At 39.3% G+C, this 20484-nt stretch overlaps 1 protein-coding gene and 1 long non-coding RNA gene across 8 annotated transcripts in view; both read left to right on the top strand.

The window, feature by feature from the left end:
* Nucleotides 1-20484, top strand: part of spag6 (sperm associated antigen 6) — a 184794-nt gene that overhangs the window by 149393 nt on the left and 14917 nt on the right. For 6 of the 7 annotated variants that reach the window (XM_069914632.1, XM_069914631.1, XM_069914628.1 and 3 more), the window contains 6 exons: nt 419-624; nt 1024-1197; nt 7098-7172; nt 9198-9350; nt 11833-12024; nt 14476-14592. In XM_069914632.1, the coding sequence (XP_069770733.1) occupies nt 419-624; nt 1024-1197; nt 7098-7172; nt 9198-9350; nt 11833-12024; nt 14476-14592 (917 nt within the window). The remainder of the gene's footprint in view (nt 1-418; nt 625-1023; nt 1198-7097; nt 7173-9197; nt 9351-11832; nt 12025-14475; nt 14593-20484) is intronic. The other variant, XM_069914629.1, reaches the window with a different exon arrangement.
* LOC138751811 (uncharacterized) lies at nt 9358-10985 on the top strand. Its single transcript, XR_011350201.1, has 2 exons — nt 9358-9580; nt 10403-10985. It is a non-coding gene; the product is annotated as an uncharacterized lncRNA (long non-coding RNA).

The raw sequence follows: 20484 nt of genomic DNA, 5'->3' as shown, positions 1-20484 counted from the left end.
CAAATTCTGGAAGATGGTTTCCTTAAATAAATGTTACCAAATTTGCAGTGCACTTAATTTTGCCATTTCTGTTTGCTCTATTCCATGTGTAAAACATGTGCCAATTGAAAACTCAGTAAGGTCATAATTTAAACAGCTGAGGTCTGTTTGTCTCTTTTATAACAGAATAACAAACCATTTCTACCCAATCTGCCTAAAACATGCCACATGTAAATGGGGCCTATCCTTTGACCTGTGTCCTTTTAGCTATGGATCAGTCCACATGCTCTATGAAGCTAGGCAGGCTGATTTGAAATGCAGATGCAGTGGGGATGGGGATGTGCCCCTTTTTATTCTTGCTGTATCTGTCAGTGTGAAAAATGGCTGGCTCAAGGGTCATCTATCCATACACACTTAATTATTTTTCTTGGACCCACAGAACTGTCGCAGGCAGTAGTGGACGCAGGAGCTGTTCCTCTTCTGGTTCTTTGTATCCAGGAGCCAGAGGTGCCACTGAAAAGGATTGCAGCTTCTGCGCTCAGTGATATTGCAAAACAATCTCCAGAGCTAGCTCAAACTGTGGTGGATGCAGGGTCCATTGCCCATCTCGCTCAGATGATCCTGAACCCTGATGCCAAACTGAAGGTGAGTGTTCATATTATGTATGTTATACCATTGCTTTCATGAAAGGAAATATATTAATTTGATGCAATATTTATAAGGAAGTATGATTAAACTGAATGATTATTTTCAAAATAATGTTTTCTTTTGATCTTTAAATAGAATAGTTTTTCTCAAGAGAACAGAGTTCCACTTTTATTTATCAGATGATTGGAAAACTGTTGGTATAACAGTTGGTAACAAATATTTTTATCAATGCTGTCTTTCAGATTATCTTATATTTATAGTTTATCATTGCTGATCTTTTTTATTTAAAAATCATGGATTGAATTAACCTTATTGTTAACGATGTAAAATGTAATTGCTTTATCCAGCAACTCTATTCACCAATTTGAAATTGTGCTATTTTTCTGTGTTCTATAGCGCCAGGTGTTTTCAGCTCTTGGTCAGATTTCAAAGCATTCTGTAGACTTGGCAGAAATGGTTGTAGAAGCTGAGATTTTTCCTTCTATTCTAACATGTCTAAAGGACCCTGATGAATTTGTGAAAAAAAATGTTGCAACACTAATTCGGGAAATTGCCAAGCACACTCCAGAGGTAAATAAATACCAATACATTTAATTTTAAGAGTGCAGTGAACTAGCTGAAAATTTCTCATTGATGTTGGACAATCAAAACAGTGATGTTTACATTGTCTTAATTATTGCTTGCACTCAAATGATAAGCTGTTGATATAATTTTAACCATGAAAATCTGCTTTTGGACCATATTCAAACCACCTTTTCAGCTTTATTCCTAATATACTTACAAGTTCAATTCCTGTGTACAAGGAGAAGACTCTATTTAATAAGTGGAAAAGCAGATTAGCATTATCTAGGGAGCTAAATTTATAAGATACAGGAGACTGAGCAACTAATGGTAAGAGCCTGATATTGAGAATGGAAAAGCGAATCACACAGTTCAAAATCAAAAGTTGGGCCCAGGAGTCATGTGGCGTGAAACAGCTGAGTTTAGAATTATCTGGAGCAGCTGAAAGCATGTCTTGTGTTTCTCTCATCCTTTTGGAAAGGAAAGGAATGGAAAGGAAAGAGACTATTACATGCTCCATTTCAAATTTCTTTTGGTTGTCCAAAAAGGCTGTTCAGCAAATTAAGTACTTATAAAATTTAATTGCAGTTGCATCCACAAGTTTAATTCCCATAAATTGCTGTTGCGATAAATGAAACAAAACTGTCAATTTATGTCCAGCAACTTCACACAAATACCAAGAGGAAAATAATATATTTTAATGTTAAAATATATTAGCATATTAATATATTGGTCAGGATTTGGGAAGTATCTTCAGCAGGTTCTATCAAAAGACAAATTATTTGGAGCATTAGACTAGAGTTTTTTAAGGGAATTAAACTTGTGGATGCAAAAGTTGAGATATGACTGACACTGAATCTTTTTAGAATAGTGATTTTTCATTTGAATTTTGATTAGGCATGTTAATAAGCAATTTCCCATTCCCATAAATTATCATTTATTATCTGAATTCTTAACCTCCATTCAACAAACATAATTGAAAACTAGAGCAACATAAATGGTCCATATTGCCTTTCTACAACTAGTTAGCTTTGGACAATACCAGTAAACTGCTGTCATTACACAATAATATGACACTAATCGCGTGCTGCATATTAAGAATGTATTTCAACATTTCTTTCATTGAACAACAGTATCTCACAAATTTACCAATAAACAAGGGTACTAAAAGAAACATTATGATAAGGTAAAATGAGAAGATTACATTACAGGATTTTATGGGCATGGTTAGGATGTGCACATTGGAAGTTGCAATATTGATTGAATTTTGTTGTATTAATTAACATTATTATTTTTATTTGCGTAGTGAAAAATATTTGAATAATCACAGATAGCTGCTCTCATTACCTGGGATTCCATTTCTGATTATATATAATTAATTAAATATACTCTTGGAATTTCCTTAGACAGTAGTTACAAAGGAATCTTGATTATAATTGTTAATGGGATTTTGTCTTAGTTATGAGGGCTACATCGGAAAAGACAGTAATGTCAATGACTATTTGTTGATCATGGTTTTTACTTCACCTATCTAAATATTTTATATTTAAATATATACAATTAAATCAAAGTATATAGAATAGAAATTCCAATTTAATTAATCATTTTGAAAAAATTGATCAATTTACAGAAAAATGAATTAACCAAAACAAAAGACACCAATTAGGGCTTTCGATAAACAGTTCTCATCAAAACTCCTTGGTTCTTCTTGTGATTCAATTTAAATCTCTCGGATTATGATCCATTATTTTATCCTGAGCATTCATCTTGAGCTGTAGTAATCTGTCTTAATTTAATAAAAACTGAAATAAAGCAACTAGTGATAATCTGAAGGTATTGTCGAGATCATGCATAATCATTTGAAAGAGTGAGACTGATTTTAACTGTTAGCTATTTACTGAAAGGACATTGGCTGCTTAATTTTGTCATGTTTTTGGTAATATTCCTCAAATCACCTTGGAGATTTTTATACACAAATATTGATGTTAGAGAGGAGAACAAAATGGTGGTGGTAGAGCAGTAGAGGGTTCGGAGAGATCTCCATGGTGAGATTTAGGAAAGATAGTAAAAGTAGATAAAAACCACACAGAAATCAGCAGAATACAGACCAAAGAGTAAAGAAAGTGTAGAGAAAAAATGATGGGAAGAAAACAAAAATCGGTGAGAGAAAAGGACAAGTAGAACCTACCTCATGAGAAGGGCTCGCTGCGTGGCGAGCAGGAGAAGGACGGGCCTACTGGGCCAATCGAGGCAGTGGCAATGGCGATGGCACTGATGGAGCACTGGAACCCCCTCCCCCCACCAAGCAAACATAGGACTCCAAGGAGGTCGAGTTTGGACATCTCCAAGGTGGCAGGATTGCAGGGGAGCCGTGAGGAGACCATGTTGGAAGAGTCGGGAGCACTGGCAGGCGTGAGGAAGACCATGGAACAGGCCCACGATAGGAAGAGGGAGCGCGACGATGTGGGTGTGGCAGCACGGAGATGACGGTGGAGGAGGACACAAGGTCGACAAGGAAAGAAAGAGTGCTTACCTGGTAGTGGGGACCTGAGAGAATCCAGGTGGAGAGCAATGGTGAGGCAGTGTCGACTGACAGAAGCATCGGGTCCAGAGTCTGGCAGACATCAGGGTCCACAGAGGGAGGATTGGTTGGAGGACATGGGCAACTCCTGCCAGGTGGAGTCTGAGGAGGAGTAAGAGGATACATAGGAGGAAAAAGAGGAGAAGAAACAGAAAAGAAAGACTGTGGGGAAGAAAGAGGGAGGGGAAGGATATAGAGGGGGCGGGTCCCTCCAACAAAGAATTAATGGTTGCAATTGTACAGTTAAAAAAATCAGTGTTGGGAGGGCAGAAAGAAATTAAAGAAAAGATGTATAAATTAACCACAAGGGTTACAATGGTAGAGGATAGGATGGAAGGAGTGGAGGAGAGATTGGAAAGGAGGGAGAGTGAGTGGGATGCATGAAACAAGGAGAGAATATGGGAAAAGATGATGCTTTGGAGAACCAAAGTAAGAGGAATAATATCAAGGTGGTGGAAATGAAGGATGGTTTTGAGGGGAGAAACCCGGTGGGTTTCTTCAAAAGTGAGTGCTGGAGATGCTGGGAAGGGACAAAATTGGCAATTTGGATATAATCCCCTGCCTGGCCCCAGGTCAAAGGCCCCGCTCAGTCCTAGCCAAGCTCCTTTGCTACCAGGACAGGGATCGAATTTTACGGGAGGCAGCTGAGGGAACAAAGGAGAAGGGAGGCCCAGTGGTGTGGAACGGGGATAAGGTATTCTTTTTCCCTGATATTAGCGCTGTGCTTCTTAGGCATAGGAAAGAATTTGACACAGTAAAATAAAAGTGTTGAGACAAAAAGGGATAAAGTACACCCTCCTCCACCCTGCCACCTTAAAAATAGTAAGGCCGGGAGGGGATAAGAAATTCTTTAAGGATGCCAGGGAGGTGATAGAATATGCCAAAAATGGGATATCCTCGTGGGACTAAAGGTAACCAGGACTGGGGAAGAAAGTAATGGATTGTGGGGTTGTACATATTGTATATATTGTGCATGATAAGAAAATGGAGGAGATTGGTTATATTGTTAAGATATTGATGTTAAAATTAATTTAAGAATGATAAGGGGAGCTCGGAGAGGGAGGGAAGGAGTAGAGTGGTATGCAGATGGATGCGTTGGGATAATGCTTGACAAGAAGGGGGTAGTTGGTAACAGTCGCGTAGATATGGGTGCCAGGAAGGGAAGGGAAAGGAGAGACAGAGAGAGAGAGGAATGGAGGGGTATTGGGGGATATTTTTTCTCTTTTTCTTTTTTAGGTTTGTTGGTTTTAGCTTCTTTAGTTTGTTTTAACTGTTACAGTTCACAGACACCTGTGTTGGAGGTGGTCGCCGACTTGGCGGGGAGGTTTGTGCTGATGCATTGCCAAATATACTTGGAACCCTGCAGACTCATGAATTTCAATGTTGAAAAATTCATACAAGATATATTCTTGAAAGTAATAAAAGGGCATGAGAATGTCTTGATTGGAGGGATTTTAATTTTTGTCTGGATCTGGTCATGGGTAAATCGGCAAAGAAGGTAACAAGGGCCAGGGTGACTAAATCCACCCTGGTCTTTATGAAGGAGCTAAATCTCATAGATGTCTAGAGGAGGCTGAATCTTGAGAAAGGGATTACTCCTTTTATTTGAGACAACACAATTCCTACACTAGAATTGATTTATTTTTGGTGTCAGCCCAACTGGAGGGTAGGATAGTGGAAATTGAGTGCATGGTGAGGCTATTGTTGTATCATTCAGCCTTGACAGTGCCTATTATAATGGCAGATAAGCAGGGCTCAGTGTTTAGATGGCACCTGAATATGTCATTGTTGGCAAAACTGGAATTTTGTAGCTTTGTTAGAGCTCAGATTGATTTGTTCTGTGAGTTGAACTGCCCCTCTAGTCTGGATAATTTCCTAATATGGGACACATTGAAAGCTTACATAAGGGCCCAGATAATTTGATGTACCAAGAGCATTAAAAAGAAGCACATGAAGAAAGAAGATTAATGATTTGGAAAAGGAAATAGCCCATTGCAAAAGGAATACCAAAGGTCGGGCACAGAAGAGAAATATAGAAACTTGGTGAATAAAAAAACCCAAATATAATACACTACAAACATAAGACAGAAAGGTTGATTTTAAGATCTAGACAACAGTATTATAAGCTGGGGGAGAAGGCCTATAAATTCTTGTCCTGGCAGGTGAGGGCAGAGGAGACCTCAAGAACAATCAGTGTGATTCAAATGGGGGAAGCCAAGATCTCATATAAACTAAAAGAAATAAATGATACATTTAGAAGGTTTTATAAAGAATTATATAAATAGATCATTTCTTGCTTCCATTGGAACTACCAAATTTGGAACAAGAGGGGCTGAATGCCTCTTTCACCAAAGATGAGATAGCATGGACTCTGAGATCTTTGCAGGCTGGCAAGTCGCTTATGGAGGATGGTTTACCCATTTAATTTAATATAGAGTTCAAAGATCTCTTAATGCCCCTCCTTATGAAGGTGGTGCATCAGGCAGTGGAGACACATACTCTCCTGAAGTTTTTCTCAACAGCAATTATCACGATGATTACCAAAAAAGACAGGGACCCATTGAAGTCCATCTCATATAGGCCAATTTTGTAATTGAATACAGACTATAAAATTATTGCAAAAGCATTGGCCAATAGGTTGGCAGAATATTTGCCAAGATTAACAAACCCGGATCAAGAGGGTTTTGTAGAAAAGAGGCAATCGGCAAACAACATAGTTAGATTCCTAAGTCTGGTAGACCTGGCACAATCGGGGGTGGACCCGGGTGTAGCCATAGCTTTGGATGCAAAGAAAGCCTTCAACAGATTGGAGTGGGACTTTCTGTTCAATGTGCTGGAGAAATTTGGATTGGGACAAACATTTATTAATTGAGTTAAGGTACTTTACCACAAGTCCCAAGCGAAAATTATAATAAATGGGCAGATGTCTCCAGTATTTCCATTGAGCAGGTCAAGTAGGCAAGGTTGCCCATTGTCCTCAGCGCTGTTCGTATTAGCTATTGAACTGCTGGCAGAAGCCAAGCAGCAGGATCCAGACATAAAGGGGTTTAAAGTGGGCCAGGTGGAACACAAAATGAACCTTTTTGGGGACCTTGGAGGGTCCTTGGCCAGACTAAGGACCACACTGGAGGATTACGGGAAGCTTTCAGGGTAAAAGGTAAATTTAGATAAAAGTGAGATAATGCCTTTGACAAATGGGGAATATGTGAAGTACCAACAAGGAAGTCGATTCAAATAGCTGGAAGAAGGTATTAAATATTTGGGGATTAAAGTAGATAAAGATTTATATAATTTATAGAAACTTAATTAACTCCCTTTGTTCTGGAAGATTGAGGCGGACCTGGTTAGATGGAGGACTCTGCCCGTAACAATCATCGGAAGAGTCAACGTTGTCAGGATGAAGGTGATGCCTATGCTCCAATACATTTTCCAAATCAGGGATTTTTAAAGTGCTTAATGAATGTGTCACAAGGTGACATGGAAAGTGACGAGAGTCTCCGTGGAAAAGTTGACATGGGATTACAACTTGGGGAGTTTAAAATTACTTGATTTCATAAAGTATTACTGGGCAGCCCAGGTGAGATTTATTGCCTCACTCTTTGAGGGATGGCCACTCCAGCCCCATGGGTGCAAATACTCGGGAGGTGAAGAGATAGCCAAGGAATTCATATATAAGTGGAATACCAAATTACTCTCAAAGAAAATTGATAACGACATGTACTCCAGACATGGAAAAGAGTAAAACAATGTATTGGATGGAGGGTGGGGATATCCCCAAAACAGAATAATTTAATACCCTTAATTCTGGGTAATAAAATCCTGGACACCTGGTGCCAGAAAGGGATCAGATGTTACAAAAGGGAGCAGCTTATGTCATTTGAGCAGATGAGAAACAAATATGATTTGTCCAACAGAACATTCTTCTGCTATCTGCAAATAAGATCTTTCTTAAGAGAAAAATTGGGACCATCTATGACCCAACCTAAATGTAGTGTGTAAATTATTTATAAGATGTATTACATATTCCAAAGTGAGGGCCTGAAGACAGGCTTACACAGGTCGAAGGAGAGATGGGAATCGGACTTGGGCACAACAATCAATGAAGAGTGATGGCAAGTCCTGTGTCTTGACAGTGTGACAGGGATCGACAACTCTAGATAAGGATGGTGCAGTACAATTTCTTGCACCAGTTGTACCTCACACCACAAAAATGTCACAAATCAAAGCCTGAAATTTCAGAAATGTGCTGTAGGTGGGGTGTGGAAGTTGGAACTTTTGTCCACTCTACCTGGCTATGTACAAAGGCGAGACCCTTCTGGAAGACCTGTGGGACATTCTGAAAAAAATTACAAAAGTGGATTTTCCACAGCATCTGGAGTTCTACCTTCTGGGAGATATTGCGGAAGTGAGTTTTAGATTGATCAAAGATCAAATTCCATTCATGAAGGTCTTCTTGACAGTAGCCAAGAAGTGTATAGTGGTTTCGTGGAATACCATACGATGGAATATGGAAATGCAGAGTTGCATTCCCCTAGAGAAAATCATATACAATCTAAGGAAAAAAACATGACACATTCGTTAGTGTCCTTACTTGAAATATATTGGTACATAGATTGATTAGCCCTCCCTTTCAAAATAGGGGTACAATGGCAATCCGTCCTAGCAAAGAAACAAAAGTGACCAAGAAAGTGGGTCGTGGTGCAGGTGATTTTTTTTTTAGTTTAGATTTGAGTTTTTTTCCTTTTAATTTTTTTCTTTAGCCATCCTGGTTGTTTTTTTCCCCCTAGGTTTTTTTCCTAGGTTCTTTGGGGGTCTATGACCCCACCAGATTGTGTATCTGTACAATTCAATTGACTGCTTTTTTTTTACAGAAGCGTAAGGGTGGGGCAGGTAAACACAGACTCTGTATATTGTATGAATGTTGAAAGATGATACTGTTCGAATTTTGCAAGGCTATGAAAATCAAAATAAAATATTCAAAAAAATTGATGGTAGATAATAATCTGAAATGTTTGAAGCAAAATGAAAGTCAATATTCCAATTATAGCAAAATGTTAACATATTTTGCAAAATATAATATCATAACACGTTCTCTTAATTCTAAAGTAACCAACCCAGGTTTGGTAGAAATTTTAATTTAGCTGTTGGTAATATTTCATCTGTTCAACTATCCAACAAGGAGGGATGAGGAAACAGAATTTTCACTCCATGGAATAGAAAAGCAGTCGTATTTTCAGAATTAAAGTAAGTTAAGATAAGCAGAACAGTAATAGTGTGTATTTGCGTCCCAGTTTACAGGAGAAGTTGTTGCCTTTCTTTAAGTTCTTATATTGCTGTCCAATTTGATAGAATCTGACTAACCTTGTGCTCTCTCTCTCTGCTCCTCTTCCCCCCCCCCCCCCCCCCACCCCTCCTCCTCCTCCTCTAGCTATCTCAGCTTCTTGTTAACACAGGAGGTGTGGCTGCTGTCGTTGATTATATCGGGGATTCTAAAAGTAATGTCAGGCTGCCTGGTATTATGATGCTTGGCTATGTGGCTGCTCACTCAGAGAACCTGGCAATGGCAGTGATTGTCTCCAAGGTTAGAGCCTGCTTCATTATCTGTGTATTACCATTACAATAAAGAACTAGAAAAAAAAGACTAAATTAATTTAGCTGCAAAGCATGCTAGAGAGCGGTGGTGTATTGATTTGTTGGTTAGTACTCCCAGAAGAATTGAGGTTGCAAATCTAAATTTTCTATTGGTCATTATTTAATCTCTTTTTGTTTCAGTAAGAATGTTTGTTACTTTCATTTTAACACAGAAAATGTGTAAGTAAATCTTGATTATGACTTCTAATTTAAATATTTTAAATTTTTGTCATTTGTACTGTTAATAAAACCAAATGCAGTCATCTTCAAGGCTCCTGTAATGCAGTGACATGAAGCTCAATTATCCCTTTCCCTTACTGCCCCCCACCATGCCCTCCTGGCCAGGATTAGTTCCTCACATGAACATAATACTACTAATGTTGTTCCCATTACCAGATCAAGGTGCAATATGATGTGAATATTTGTTTGCTTAAAATAATGTCTTTACTATTAGAGAATGATTTTATCTTTCTTATTTTCTCTTTCTTCCATCCTCTCCTTTATATTAGTTTGCAATCTCTATCCACCTTTTAAAGATCCAGGTCAAATGAACAAGAATATATGCAGGGGGCAAACAAATTGTTCATATTGACATGCCAATTTAATAAATTCAACTTCAACAACATCTCATTCATTTATTTGTTCATTTAATTTTCTATTTTTGGTGGTGTTTTGTGTTTGATATAATAATACTAGTACCAAAAAATTACTTTTTCCTTCTTTGACACAATAACCCAATACTGAATGGTTAATACTAGCTCTAAAGTAATGTTAATCCATGAAAACTGGACTCCCATTTTAGAAAGGTATAATTCCTTCTATACTTCTCAATTAATGTATTTTAGTCTTATGCCTCAGGAGAACATTCCTTTTTGCAACAGTCTGAATCTTTTCTATGTACTATATCAGGCATTCTTAAGGCCTCTCAGAGTTAGACTTGTTGTTTTTGTAATGTAGATTAGTACCCACTAAAATGTGTGATTTCACTTTGGATCCTTACAGCTGTCAAAGTGAAGAAACATTTATCCTATCAGTCTGAGAGTAGGACTTAGAAAAGGCTTGATGAATGAAAAGCCAACCTGAAAAGTCATTGTGCCACAACAGTTCTCCGTTAATAAAATTAATTTCATTCACCTGTAAACTTTTTTGTTAAAACATCTGTCATGCCAATATAACCTTTGATTGATCAAAATTGTAATCCTTCGAAAGGTTGTTGATAATTTGGAATCTGTTCATATTTTTAATAGAATAAAATAAAAATGCTTATTTCACTTTATCAAAAATGCTCCCCTGTTAATTTTGAACTTCCTTATGGCAAACTTTAGTATGTACTAACAAAAATAATTCTGACAGTGGCATGCAGGTTTTAGTGTCATGCTGTCATTTTATTGTATCTCATAATGAATGGGGTTTGAAGTTTCATGTTATTGTTAGTTTACAATGGTGATCAACGTTAAGGCTTTATCCAGACTTAGTATTGCATTTGTGGGTGTGTTATAGCTTGCAATACAATGCATGAATATCTTACTTCTGTAAATGTGTTTCACAAGATGGACATTAAAGTATCAATCCTGCAATACTTACAGGTTTTTGGGACATTTGTTTCTTAAAATACTGTTGTTAAAAGCTGATAAAACTGTAATATGGAAATTTGTCATTATCAAATGTGTCTACAAATTAGGCACATTTTCCTTTAAACATGTAATGAAAGAGTTGTGATTTTATAAAAATCAATAGTGATTCTTACATTTAAAAAATAAAAGTTATCATTGCAATTCATGTTTCGGCAATTTTAAATCTCAAACCCTTTAAACTCAAGTAGGCAAATAGATTTAATATACTTAAAATCCACATATTAAAGTTGATTTTCCACAAAGATTAGTAAATTCCAGTCAATCTTTATTTAATAATGAAATGATATGAAACCAAGACAAAAGAATTTAACATTTTCCTTTTGATTTTGATTGGTGTGTCACTTTGTCCAAAACAGCTGCAAAGTAGAATATATTAGACAAAGGTAAAGTTTCCATGTTGGTCAGATTTTATATTTGCAAACAACATTTAAGTAAAAAATTGATCTCTTTAATTTCTGGATAAAGTAAATGTCTTCACTAGTTGTAGAGTTTGTTTAGATAGCAATGTGATTTTTAATGTTTTTATTTGTCATTTTCTGCACATTTCTGCTGTAGAATGATATAACAGCGATTATCTAAGTAATGGTACTTCAAACTGAGGATTTGTACTAGACATTCTGTTGGACTGAAAAAATGCAAACTCTAATACATTGAGCAAGCTGTGTGTCGATTTGCTCTTTCAGCCTCTCGAAAAATGTGTAGGATAAGACTTTCCCCTTTTTAAAATTTCTTATTAGTGCAAGCCATCACATGAAATGTCTCTGATTTAGAACTGTATGTTTCTGATCCACACTATAGGGTGTGGCTCAGTTGGCTATCTGCCTGTCAGAAGAACCAGAAGACCACCTTAAGGCAGCATCTGCTTGGGCCCTGGGACACATAGGAAGGCATACTCCAGAGCATGCACGTGCTGTTGCTGTGGCAAATGTTCTGCCAAAGCTTCTTGCACTCTACATGCAGAGTGGAAGCTCTGAAGATCTTCAGATTAAGGTAAAACATTCTTAAAGCCTGTCATGTTTAATCCCAGACAGCCAGTGCATCAAATTGAGTTTGTCAAGAAAAAATTAGCTTTGCAATTAGGCTTTTACAATACATTGTTAATATTGCTGCAGTGATGAAAATTGGAAAAAATATTGAGTATTTAAATAGTTCATCACATCAGTGTTCTCTCGTTAAATACATTTTAACAGGTATTAACTCTTAATTATCTGTGATAATAGAAATTAATGGTGATCTCCTGTCAATAATGTTTGTGTGTCAGGGATAACAGTCTTAAAATGAGTCAACATGAAGAGCTTCGGATGATGTCATAAACTATGCAAGTGAGATTTAAGTGATTAATTACAGAAATTCTAATCCCTAGATTTAATTGAGTTAACAAAATCCAGGCAAGCTGTTATAAATATAGTTTATTGGGAATCCTTGGGATATCTGTCATTTGCAGTAAAATCCTGTGAAGAAGAGTGATGCTTTTTTCTTTAAACCAGATGTTACATTATGTCATGTTAACTCATGTCATGTATTTGATTTATACCAAAATCTTAAAATTAATGCACTTCACATTGTGAGTGAAAAATAATCCAGCAAAGGATTCAATAGCAGTTTGATTCTTGAAGCAGTGTATCTGAATTCGAGTACTAACAATGATTTTTTTTATTGAATAATTGATTTTTTAAGCTTTAATATGAATGTAACAATAATTTGTGTTTATTACAACATAGGGGTTCTATTAGTTCTAAACCTGTGGAACCTACCCTAATAGCATATAAGAAATGCATTTTCATGTTCACTTATTGTGCAGATGTGTAAATATTGTCTGCAGAATCCAGCCTGATTCCTTGTGACATCCTTTTTTTTGTCTTATGAGAGTTAATAAAATATAATACTATACTATTAGAGTTACTAAACTAGATTAAACTGCTGTTATTTAAATTAAATATTAGAGAGCATGACATGAATATTTTAAATAATGCAGCCTCTTGTGTCAACAACAGGTGCTGTCTTACTCTTACATTTAATCCATTTCAGAACAGCAAGTAGAAAATTCCCATTGATTTATAGCTAAAAATCAATTGATGACTCGTACTGCCATTAGTTGATTTTTCTAAATGTCTTCATGCTGTCAGGATGAAAGGGCAGCAACATGATTGCCCAGATAGCTTTTGTGCATTTGACAACCAATCAAACTGAGAGTGCAGATACTTTGAAGAAACTGTCTTCACTTTATTGGCCTGCACAGTAGTTCATTATAATAAAAAAAGTACCTGCACAATGCTACTTTTCCATTTCCCATTCATAATGATAACATTTTAAGATAATTGTAATAAGGTCATGGAAGCTCTCCACTATATTTTTTTTGTTGCTGTACTTTAATTTTCATAGCTAATGCATTCATTCTTATTCCTTTATACCAAAATCTTAAAATTAATGAACTCCACATTGTGAGTGAAAAATAATTCAGTAGTTTGATTCTTGAAGCTGTATAAATGAATTCCAGGATGATTTGTTTAGCTAGATTCTTCAAAATGATCCATTATTTGAAAAAAAAAATTAAAGACAGACATTTGATGGAAGAAAAATACAATTCCAAATTTTGTGCATTTACTGACAATTATATGCTACAACATAATTTTGCAATTGTACCTTTACTGATCCAATTAACTCACTCCTTGGCATTTAAAGAAAGCATTGCAGCTTGTATTTTAAGATGGAAGAAACTAATGAATGGTATAAATTCTGGAATGTTTAAAAATATTATTTGTGACCTAAGATGGAATAAAAATTGTTTCCTTCATTCATGTAGCTGTGTGTAACATAGAGATTGCTGAATATCTCTCAGAACTGGTCATCTACAACAGTCAAAACTTGAAATAATTCAGGAACATCTGTTTTAAAGCAATGTTTGATATTGCTGTCTTCCTTTAAGTTTTTAGTTCTTCTAATATCATCTGTAGTATATGTACACTTCCCTAAATAAATTAATTAGACTTGCTACATGTTATTACAGCTCCAAAAATTGCAATATCCAAACAAATGAAAGCATGTATAAAATTTGCTGCTCTAATTGTTTACAAAAACCATTTATAACTTGTTTAACATTTGATTAAAAACTAGAATCAAAATGGAGGAAGATGCTGAAAGTTCATCATCTGAACAATTTTCCAGGACCTTAATTGACCAGTTTTCCTTTTGTTGTGCAAAGCTAATTGATATTATTTGTTTTATTGCAATTAATTTGTTAGTGCATTTACACCAATTTAAACATCTGTTTACACAGGCCAGACTATGTATGTAGTGTCTCATTTCAGAAATATATAGCAATACTGAGATTAAGCACTAAAACAATCTGATGTTTTAATCCTGAGAATGTAGGGAACCTTGTATTGCAAATTCCTACTATTTTCAGCAGATACTTTACAATTTTATTTTGGTTTCCAATAGGCGAAAAAGGCACTGAAGAACATTCTGCAAAAATGCACACATCTGCCAGCTCTTGATCCTCTACTACACGATGCTCCTCCTAACGTACTGAAACATGTCGTTGGGCAGTATAGTAAGGTGGGGGAGACCCTACATTTATATCATTGATTTGTTCAGCCACTATTTTGTATCAATTGTTGCAATTTCTCAATGGAATTATATTCTTCATTAACATGATAAATAAAACAGCAGGCCCATTACAAAACATCCAGTAATAGATTTTATAATCATTAATTTTTAGTAATGATGCACATTCTTAACTCAGTCTTGGGAGATCTACACATCTGCCCTGGCCCCCTCCGCCCCCACATGCAATAAGGGCAGGATTCCCCTTGTCCTCACCTACCACCCCAACAGCCTCCGCTTCCAACATATCCTCCTTTGCCATTTCCTCCACCTACTACGTTATTCCAATGCAAGACACATATTTACCTCTCTGCCTTCTGCAGGGATCTCTCTCCAGCCCTTCCATGTAAACCAACAGTTCACATGAATCTGCAGGGGTCATCTACTGCATTCAGTGCTCCTGTTGTGGTCTCCCCATATGCCTCACTGGGGCCTCATTTCTGTGAGAGACGCTTGATAAAGTGGTGACTCTGTCTTCCTTACGAAAGACAAAGTTAAAGAATTTCATGTATGTTATATTCTAAATGTCATATTATGTGACAATAATGGAACTTTTACCTTTTATATCGGAGAGATCGGTCGCAGACTGGGAAATCACTTTGTTGAGCACCTCTACTCTGTCCGCTGCAATAGTGTGGCCACCCATTTCAATTCCCTATTCTATTCCCTTGTTTACATGTTTATCTATGGTCCCATACACTGCCATACTGAGACCACTCACAAATTGGAGGAACAACACCTCACATTTTGTCTGGGCACCCTTCAACTGGATGGCATTAACATTGACCTCCAACTTCCAGTAAACCCCCCATCCCACCTTCTTCCCCTGTCGCCTTTCCTCTCTCATATCCCTTCCCCCCCTCCCCGTGCCATCTCTCTCCACCTCCCCTCTCCTTATCCTCTCCCCTCCATCCCCCTCTCCCCTTCCCCTCTCCATTCCCCCTCTCTCCCCCTACCCCCTCTCCCTCTCTCTCACACTCTTCCCCTCACTCCCTTTTTTCATCTCCCCCTCTCTCCATCTCTCTCACCACCCCCTCTCCTCCTACCTTCCCCCTACCCCCTCTCCCCTCCACCTCCCCTCTCCCTGTACCCTCTCGCCCCCCCCACCCTCTCCCCATCCTCTTCCCCACTCCCACACCCCTCTCATCTCTCCTCTCTCCCCACCCCTCTCCCTTCCTCTCCCTCCCTCTCCCTTCCCCTCCCTCTCTCCTCCCTCTTCTCTCCCATTCTCTCTCTCCCCTCTCTACTCCCCATCTCTCCCTCCCTCTCTTTCCCTCTCTCTCTCTCACCCGCTTTGCCCCCCTCCTTTTTTTTCCTCTGACTCCTTTCACAGAACCAAAATTGATTCTCACTTGTCTTATATAATATTAACACCTTTTGTTGGCCTAGTCTCCTCCCTCAGCCAGTCTTGTCTTTATTCTATTAAAAACATATCAGTCAGTCTTTTCAGCATCTATAGGAGACAGATATGTTGCTGAAGTTTCTGGCCTGAGCCCTTCTAATACCTTCTTGTTCTTTGCTTATTGCTTGAAGAAGGGCTTAGATCCAAAATGTCGGTAATATATTTTTACCTTTGCAGTGAACTGAGATTTAGTGGTGGTGTGTTATACTGATGGCTGGCTCTACCTCCCAGTTCTGCCCCATCTACCCATATATAACCCTGGTTTCTTGTCTAAACCCTGAGCCCCTCTGAAGACCACTGTAAGAACCTAGCCTCAGTTATAAGCTAATAAAAGCGTATGTTCTCCCTCCAGTCATGAGAGCTTTTATTCACGCTACAATTTTATTAGCTTATTCCCTAAACGATGTAAGTGCTACTCAAGCCAGGTATGCTACTGATAGACCCTCTGTCACCTGACATAGTTGAGGAATTCACATAATGGCTAGACTGCTTCGAGGCCTGCCTGAACATGACCAGAGATGTCTTCCACAGTGATGAAGTCAGGAGTTCCATACTCGTTTCAAGGGTAGGAACGAAAGGGTATGTAGTCATCAGGGACTGCACTACATATGATGCAGCCTTCGAGGCTTTGAAGGCTCGGTACCTGAAGACACAAAACAAGATCCTAGCAAGGCACCGACTCACTCTATATCGCCGACAGCCATGAGAGACCATCGATGACTACCTGCTGGATCTGTGGATGCTTGCCAAGAAGAGCAGGTAAGAAGCAGCAACGGGCCACATTCATGAAGAAGAACAAATCCAGGACACTCTAGTCACAGGGGTCCGCTTGATGTACACGAGGTAGCGACTGCTCAAGTCAGATAAGAAGGTCTTGGCTGGCCATGTCGAGCTGACCAAATCACTGGAACAGGCCAAACTTGAGAACGACGACCTCGAAGCTAGCCTTCACCCAGGTGATTCCTTCCAAGGACCAGCTGCTCCCACTACTCCAGCCTAATGGATGCTGCTTCCCGCGTGAAGGAGTGCTTTTTCTGCAGCAAGAGCCAGCATCCTCAATCGTGTTGCCCGGCTAAAGACTTGGTGTGTTCCAGCTGTGGCAAGAAAGGATGTTGGGCGAGGGTTTGTCACATTAGGGGAAGCCCAGGGAAGTCTGCGGCCTGCGCTGCTCCCGGATCCGACTCCAGCCCCAAGCCATCTGCCCCGAATTCACCTGAACCCATTTGCTGCGCTCCATGTTGACAGAGAGCGTCAGTGAGGAAATGTCGTGAAAAGGTTCGGCAGTTATCTTGCTGCGACTCAAATTCAAACTCCGCACCATCATCTTCAAAGGAAGAAGTAGGGCGATCATCTTGCCACATGGTAGACGCCATCTTACCCACGCAGGGCAATCCAGGACGATGGAGGCTACTCGAGTGTGGAGTATGGAGTCTCTGGATGGTTCTTGATCAGGCCAGACCTCACCAGCTCAGCAACTCAACTAAATGCCTAATTGACACAGCCTCTACTGAAAGCTTGCACGGAGTGTGCAAGAGTACAACCTAAAAATGTATCCTTCCAATGATCTCATATTCCTTGTATCTCAGTTGCCCTCTACACGTATTCAACAACATTGTATAGTATATTTGTTGTTTGAAGGGGGCAATTTTGTAAGATATGCCTTTATGTACTTGATTAATTGTGTGCTCCATTGTTGTTGGGTCTGGACTTCCTGTGTCACCTTAAAAGTGTGACCTTGGAGTATTCTGGACAACTCCCCCCTGTTACGGTTCAGAATGGAGGGCCTCGAAAATCAGAACCCACATGCAGCCTCTCCACACTGAATATCGACCCCCCCCCACCCCCCACCTCTCTTCCCGAAACTGTCCTCTGACTACAAACCTATTGCTACCAAGAGCAGGAGGTACAGCACAGCAGTCTGAGATTTCATATAGTCTGAGACACAACCACTGCTTGATGAAAGTATCATCGAACCTAGCACCAGCCCGTGGAGAGCGCAAATGGAAGTGGTAAAAAGGGGAAGTCCAGGCTAGTAAATGACTATAGCCAAACTATTAATCAGTACATGCTCCTGGATGCATAACCCCCCCCTCAAATTTTAGACATGGTGAATGATATCATGCAGTATTGGGTCTATTTGACCATCGACCTGAAAGCTGCTTATCACCAGCTGCCAATCTGTTCCGAGGACCGTTCATATTCGGCATTTGAGGCTAACGGTTGTCTATCAATTCCGAAGGGTCCCTTTCAGTATCACTAATGGGGTTTCTATCTTCCAGAGGCAGATAGACAGAATAGTGGATGAGTATGGGTTGAAGGCTACCTTCCCCTACCTCAATAACGTCACCATCTGTGGCCATACCTTCGAAGACCATGACGCCAACCTCCAGAGTTTTCTCCACACGGTGAAAGCCCTGAACCTCACTTATTTCTCTAACAAGTATCTGTTCAGGACTAAATCTCAAGCTCTCCTTGGCTACGTGGTAGAGAATGGCATAATTGGCCCCGATCCCTATAGGATGTTCCCCCTGTTAGACTCCGCTCCCCATTCCCAGGACCAACAAGGTTTTGAGGAGATTCCTGGTTTTTTTTTTATATTACACCCAGTGGATCCCTCAATACGCTAATAAGGATTGCCCTCTCTTAAAGGCCACTATTTTCTCCCTCTCGGTTGAAGCCCAAATGGCTTTTAGCTACCTCCGAAATCATATTGCGAAGTCATCATGCACGCGGTGGATAAGAATGTACCTTTCCAAGTGGAAAGTGTCGCTTCGGGCATAGCCATGGCCATTACCCTCAACCAGGCGGGCAGGTCTGTTGCATTCTTTTCTCAGACATTGAACCCCTCTGTGGAAAAGGAGGCTCAAGCAATTATAGAAGCCATGAGGCACTGGAGACACTACCTGGCTGGTAGGAAATTTACACTCCTCATTGACCAGCACTTGGTCGTATTTATGTTTAATAATGGCAGGAGGGGCTAAATCAAAAATTACAAAATTGCTAGGTGGAGGATCGAGCTCTCCACCAACAATTATGACTCCCTATCGGCCAGATGCCTTACACATACTGACCAACTGCAGTCTCTCCATAACGAACTCTGCCATCTAGGGGTTACCTGCATAGCTCATTTTGTCAAGGCGCGCAGTCTGCACTACTTTATGGAAAATGTCAGGGAAATGACCAGGTCTTGCCAGATCTACATGGAGTGCAAGCCACACTTCTACTACCCGGCAAAGGCACACCTGATCAAGTCACCCAGGCCCTTTGAATGGCTCAGTGTCGATTTTAAGGGACCACTCCCCTCCACGAATGGGAACACTTTCTTCCTTTTTATCATTGATGAGTACTCCTGCTTCCCGTTCACCATTCCATGTCCAGATACGTCCACTTCATCAGTCATAAAGGCCCTAGATTCCATTTTTGCCCTGTTCAGCTGTTCAGGTATTCCAGCTATATTCATAGCAACTGGGGCTCATCCTTTATGAGTGGCGAGCTATGTATCTGTTGGCTGGGGGCAATGCATCCAGCAAAACTACTAGCTACAAACCCCGGGGGAACGGGCAGGTTGAAAAGGAAAACGCCATGATCTGGAAGGCTATTAAATTGGCCCTGAAGTCAAGAGGCCTTCCAGACTCACGCTGGCAAGAAGTCCTCCCTATGGCGCTCTATTCCATCCGGTCACTACTATGTACTACAACCAACGCTACTCCTCAAGGGCTCCTATTTATAAGCTAATAAAAACATATGTTCTCCTTCCAGTCGTGACAGTTTTTATTCACCCTACAACCTTCTATGGACACTGCTGAGTTCCTCCTGCATTTCTGTGTGTTTTTACAATAACATTGTGAGTCAATAGTGTTTTGTAGATAGCAATGTCGGAAAAGTTTAACATAAATTAACATAATTACTCACCTTGTGGTTGTTTCCACTGCACACCTTAGGTTCCTGTGTTCATTAGTCCCGGTGCTTTTACATTGGAACAATGTGGCCTGTGTCATCAGCTAGACATTGAATTCATTAGGTCAGTTTTGCAGTGCTATTTAGACTGCAGGCTTCCCCCGAAAAGTAGTAGGGGTCCTGCAGGATTTATCACAGTGCTGGAATTGACTTAAAAATTCCTGCTCTTTCCTTTTTATACAGCCCATGTAATGTCAAATTTCATTGATTGTGCCATTGCATGCCTGCAGTCTAAAAACCATAAGTGACTTATAATCTTTGAATGAAGTGAGATTAAATGACAGGAATAATTGGGGAAGGTCGCTCATACTTAATTTAGTCCCTACTTTAAAATTACAAATTTATCTCCTTCCTTGTGTATTTCAAGTTCATGTTTATTGTCATATGTACTGTGAGAAAGTTTGTTTTACAAGCAGTCCAGCAAGTCACTGTAAATACAGTAAATATATAGTGTACAGAGTAAAGACAATATTATTAAAGTTTAA

This window comes from Narcine bancroftii, chromosome 1, assembly GCF_036971445.1.
Source record: "Narcine bancroftii isolate sNarBan1 chromosome 1, sNarBan1.hap1, whole genome shotgun sequence".
NCBI classification, from domain to species: Eukaryota; Metazoa; Chordata; class Chondrichthyes; order Torpediniformes; family Narcinidae; genus Narcine; species Narcine bancroftii.
The sequence above is the reverse complement of the archived record's forward strand: the minus strand, read 5'-3'. Positions and strand labels throughout refer to the sequence as shown.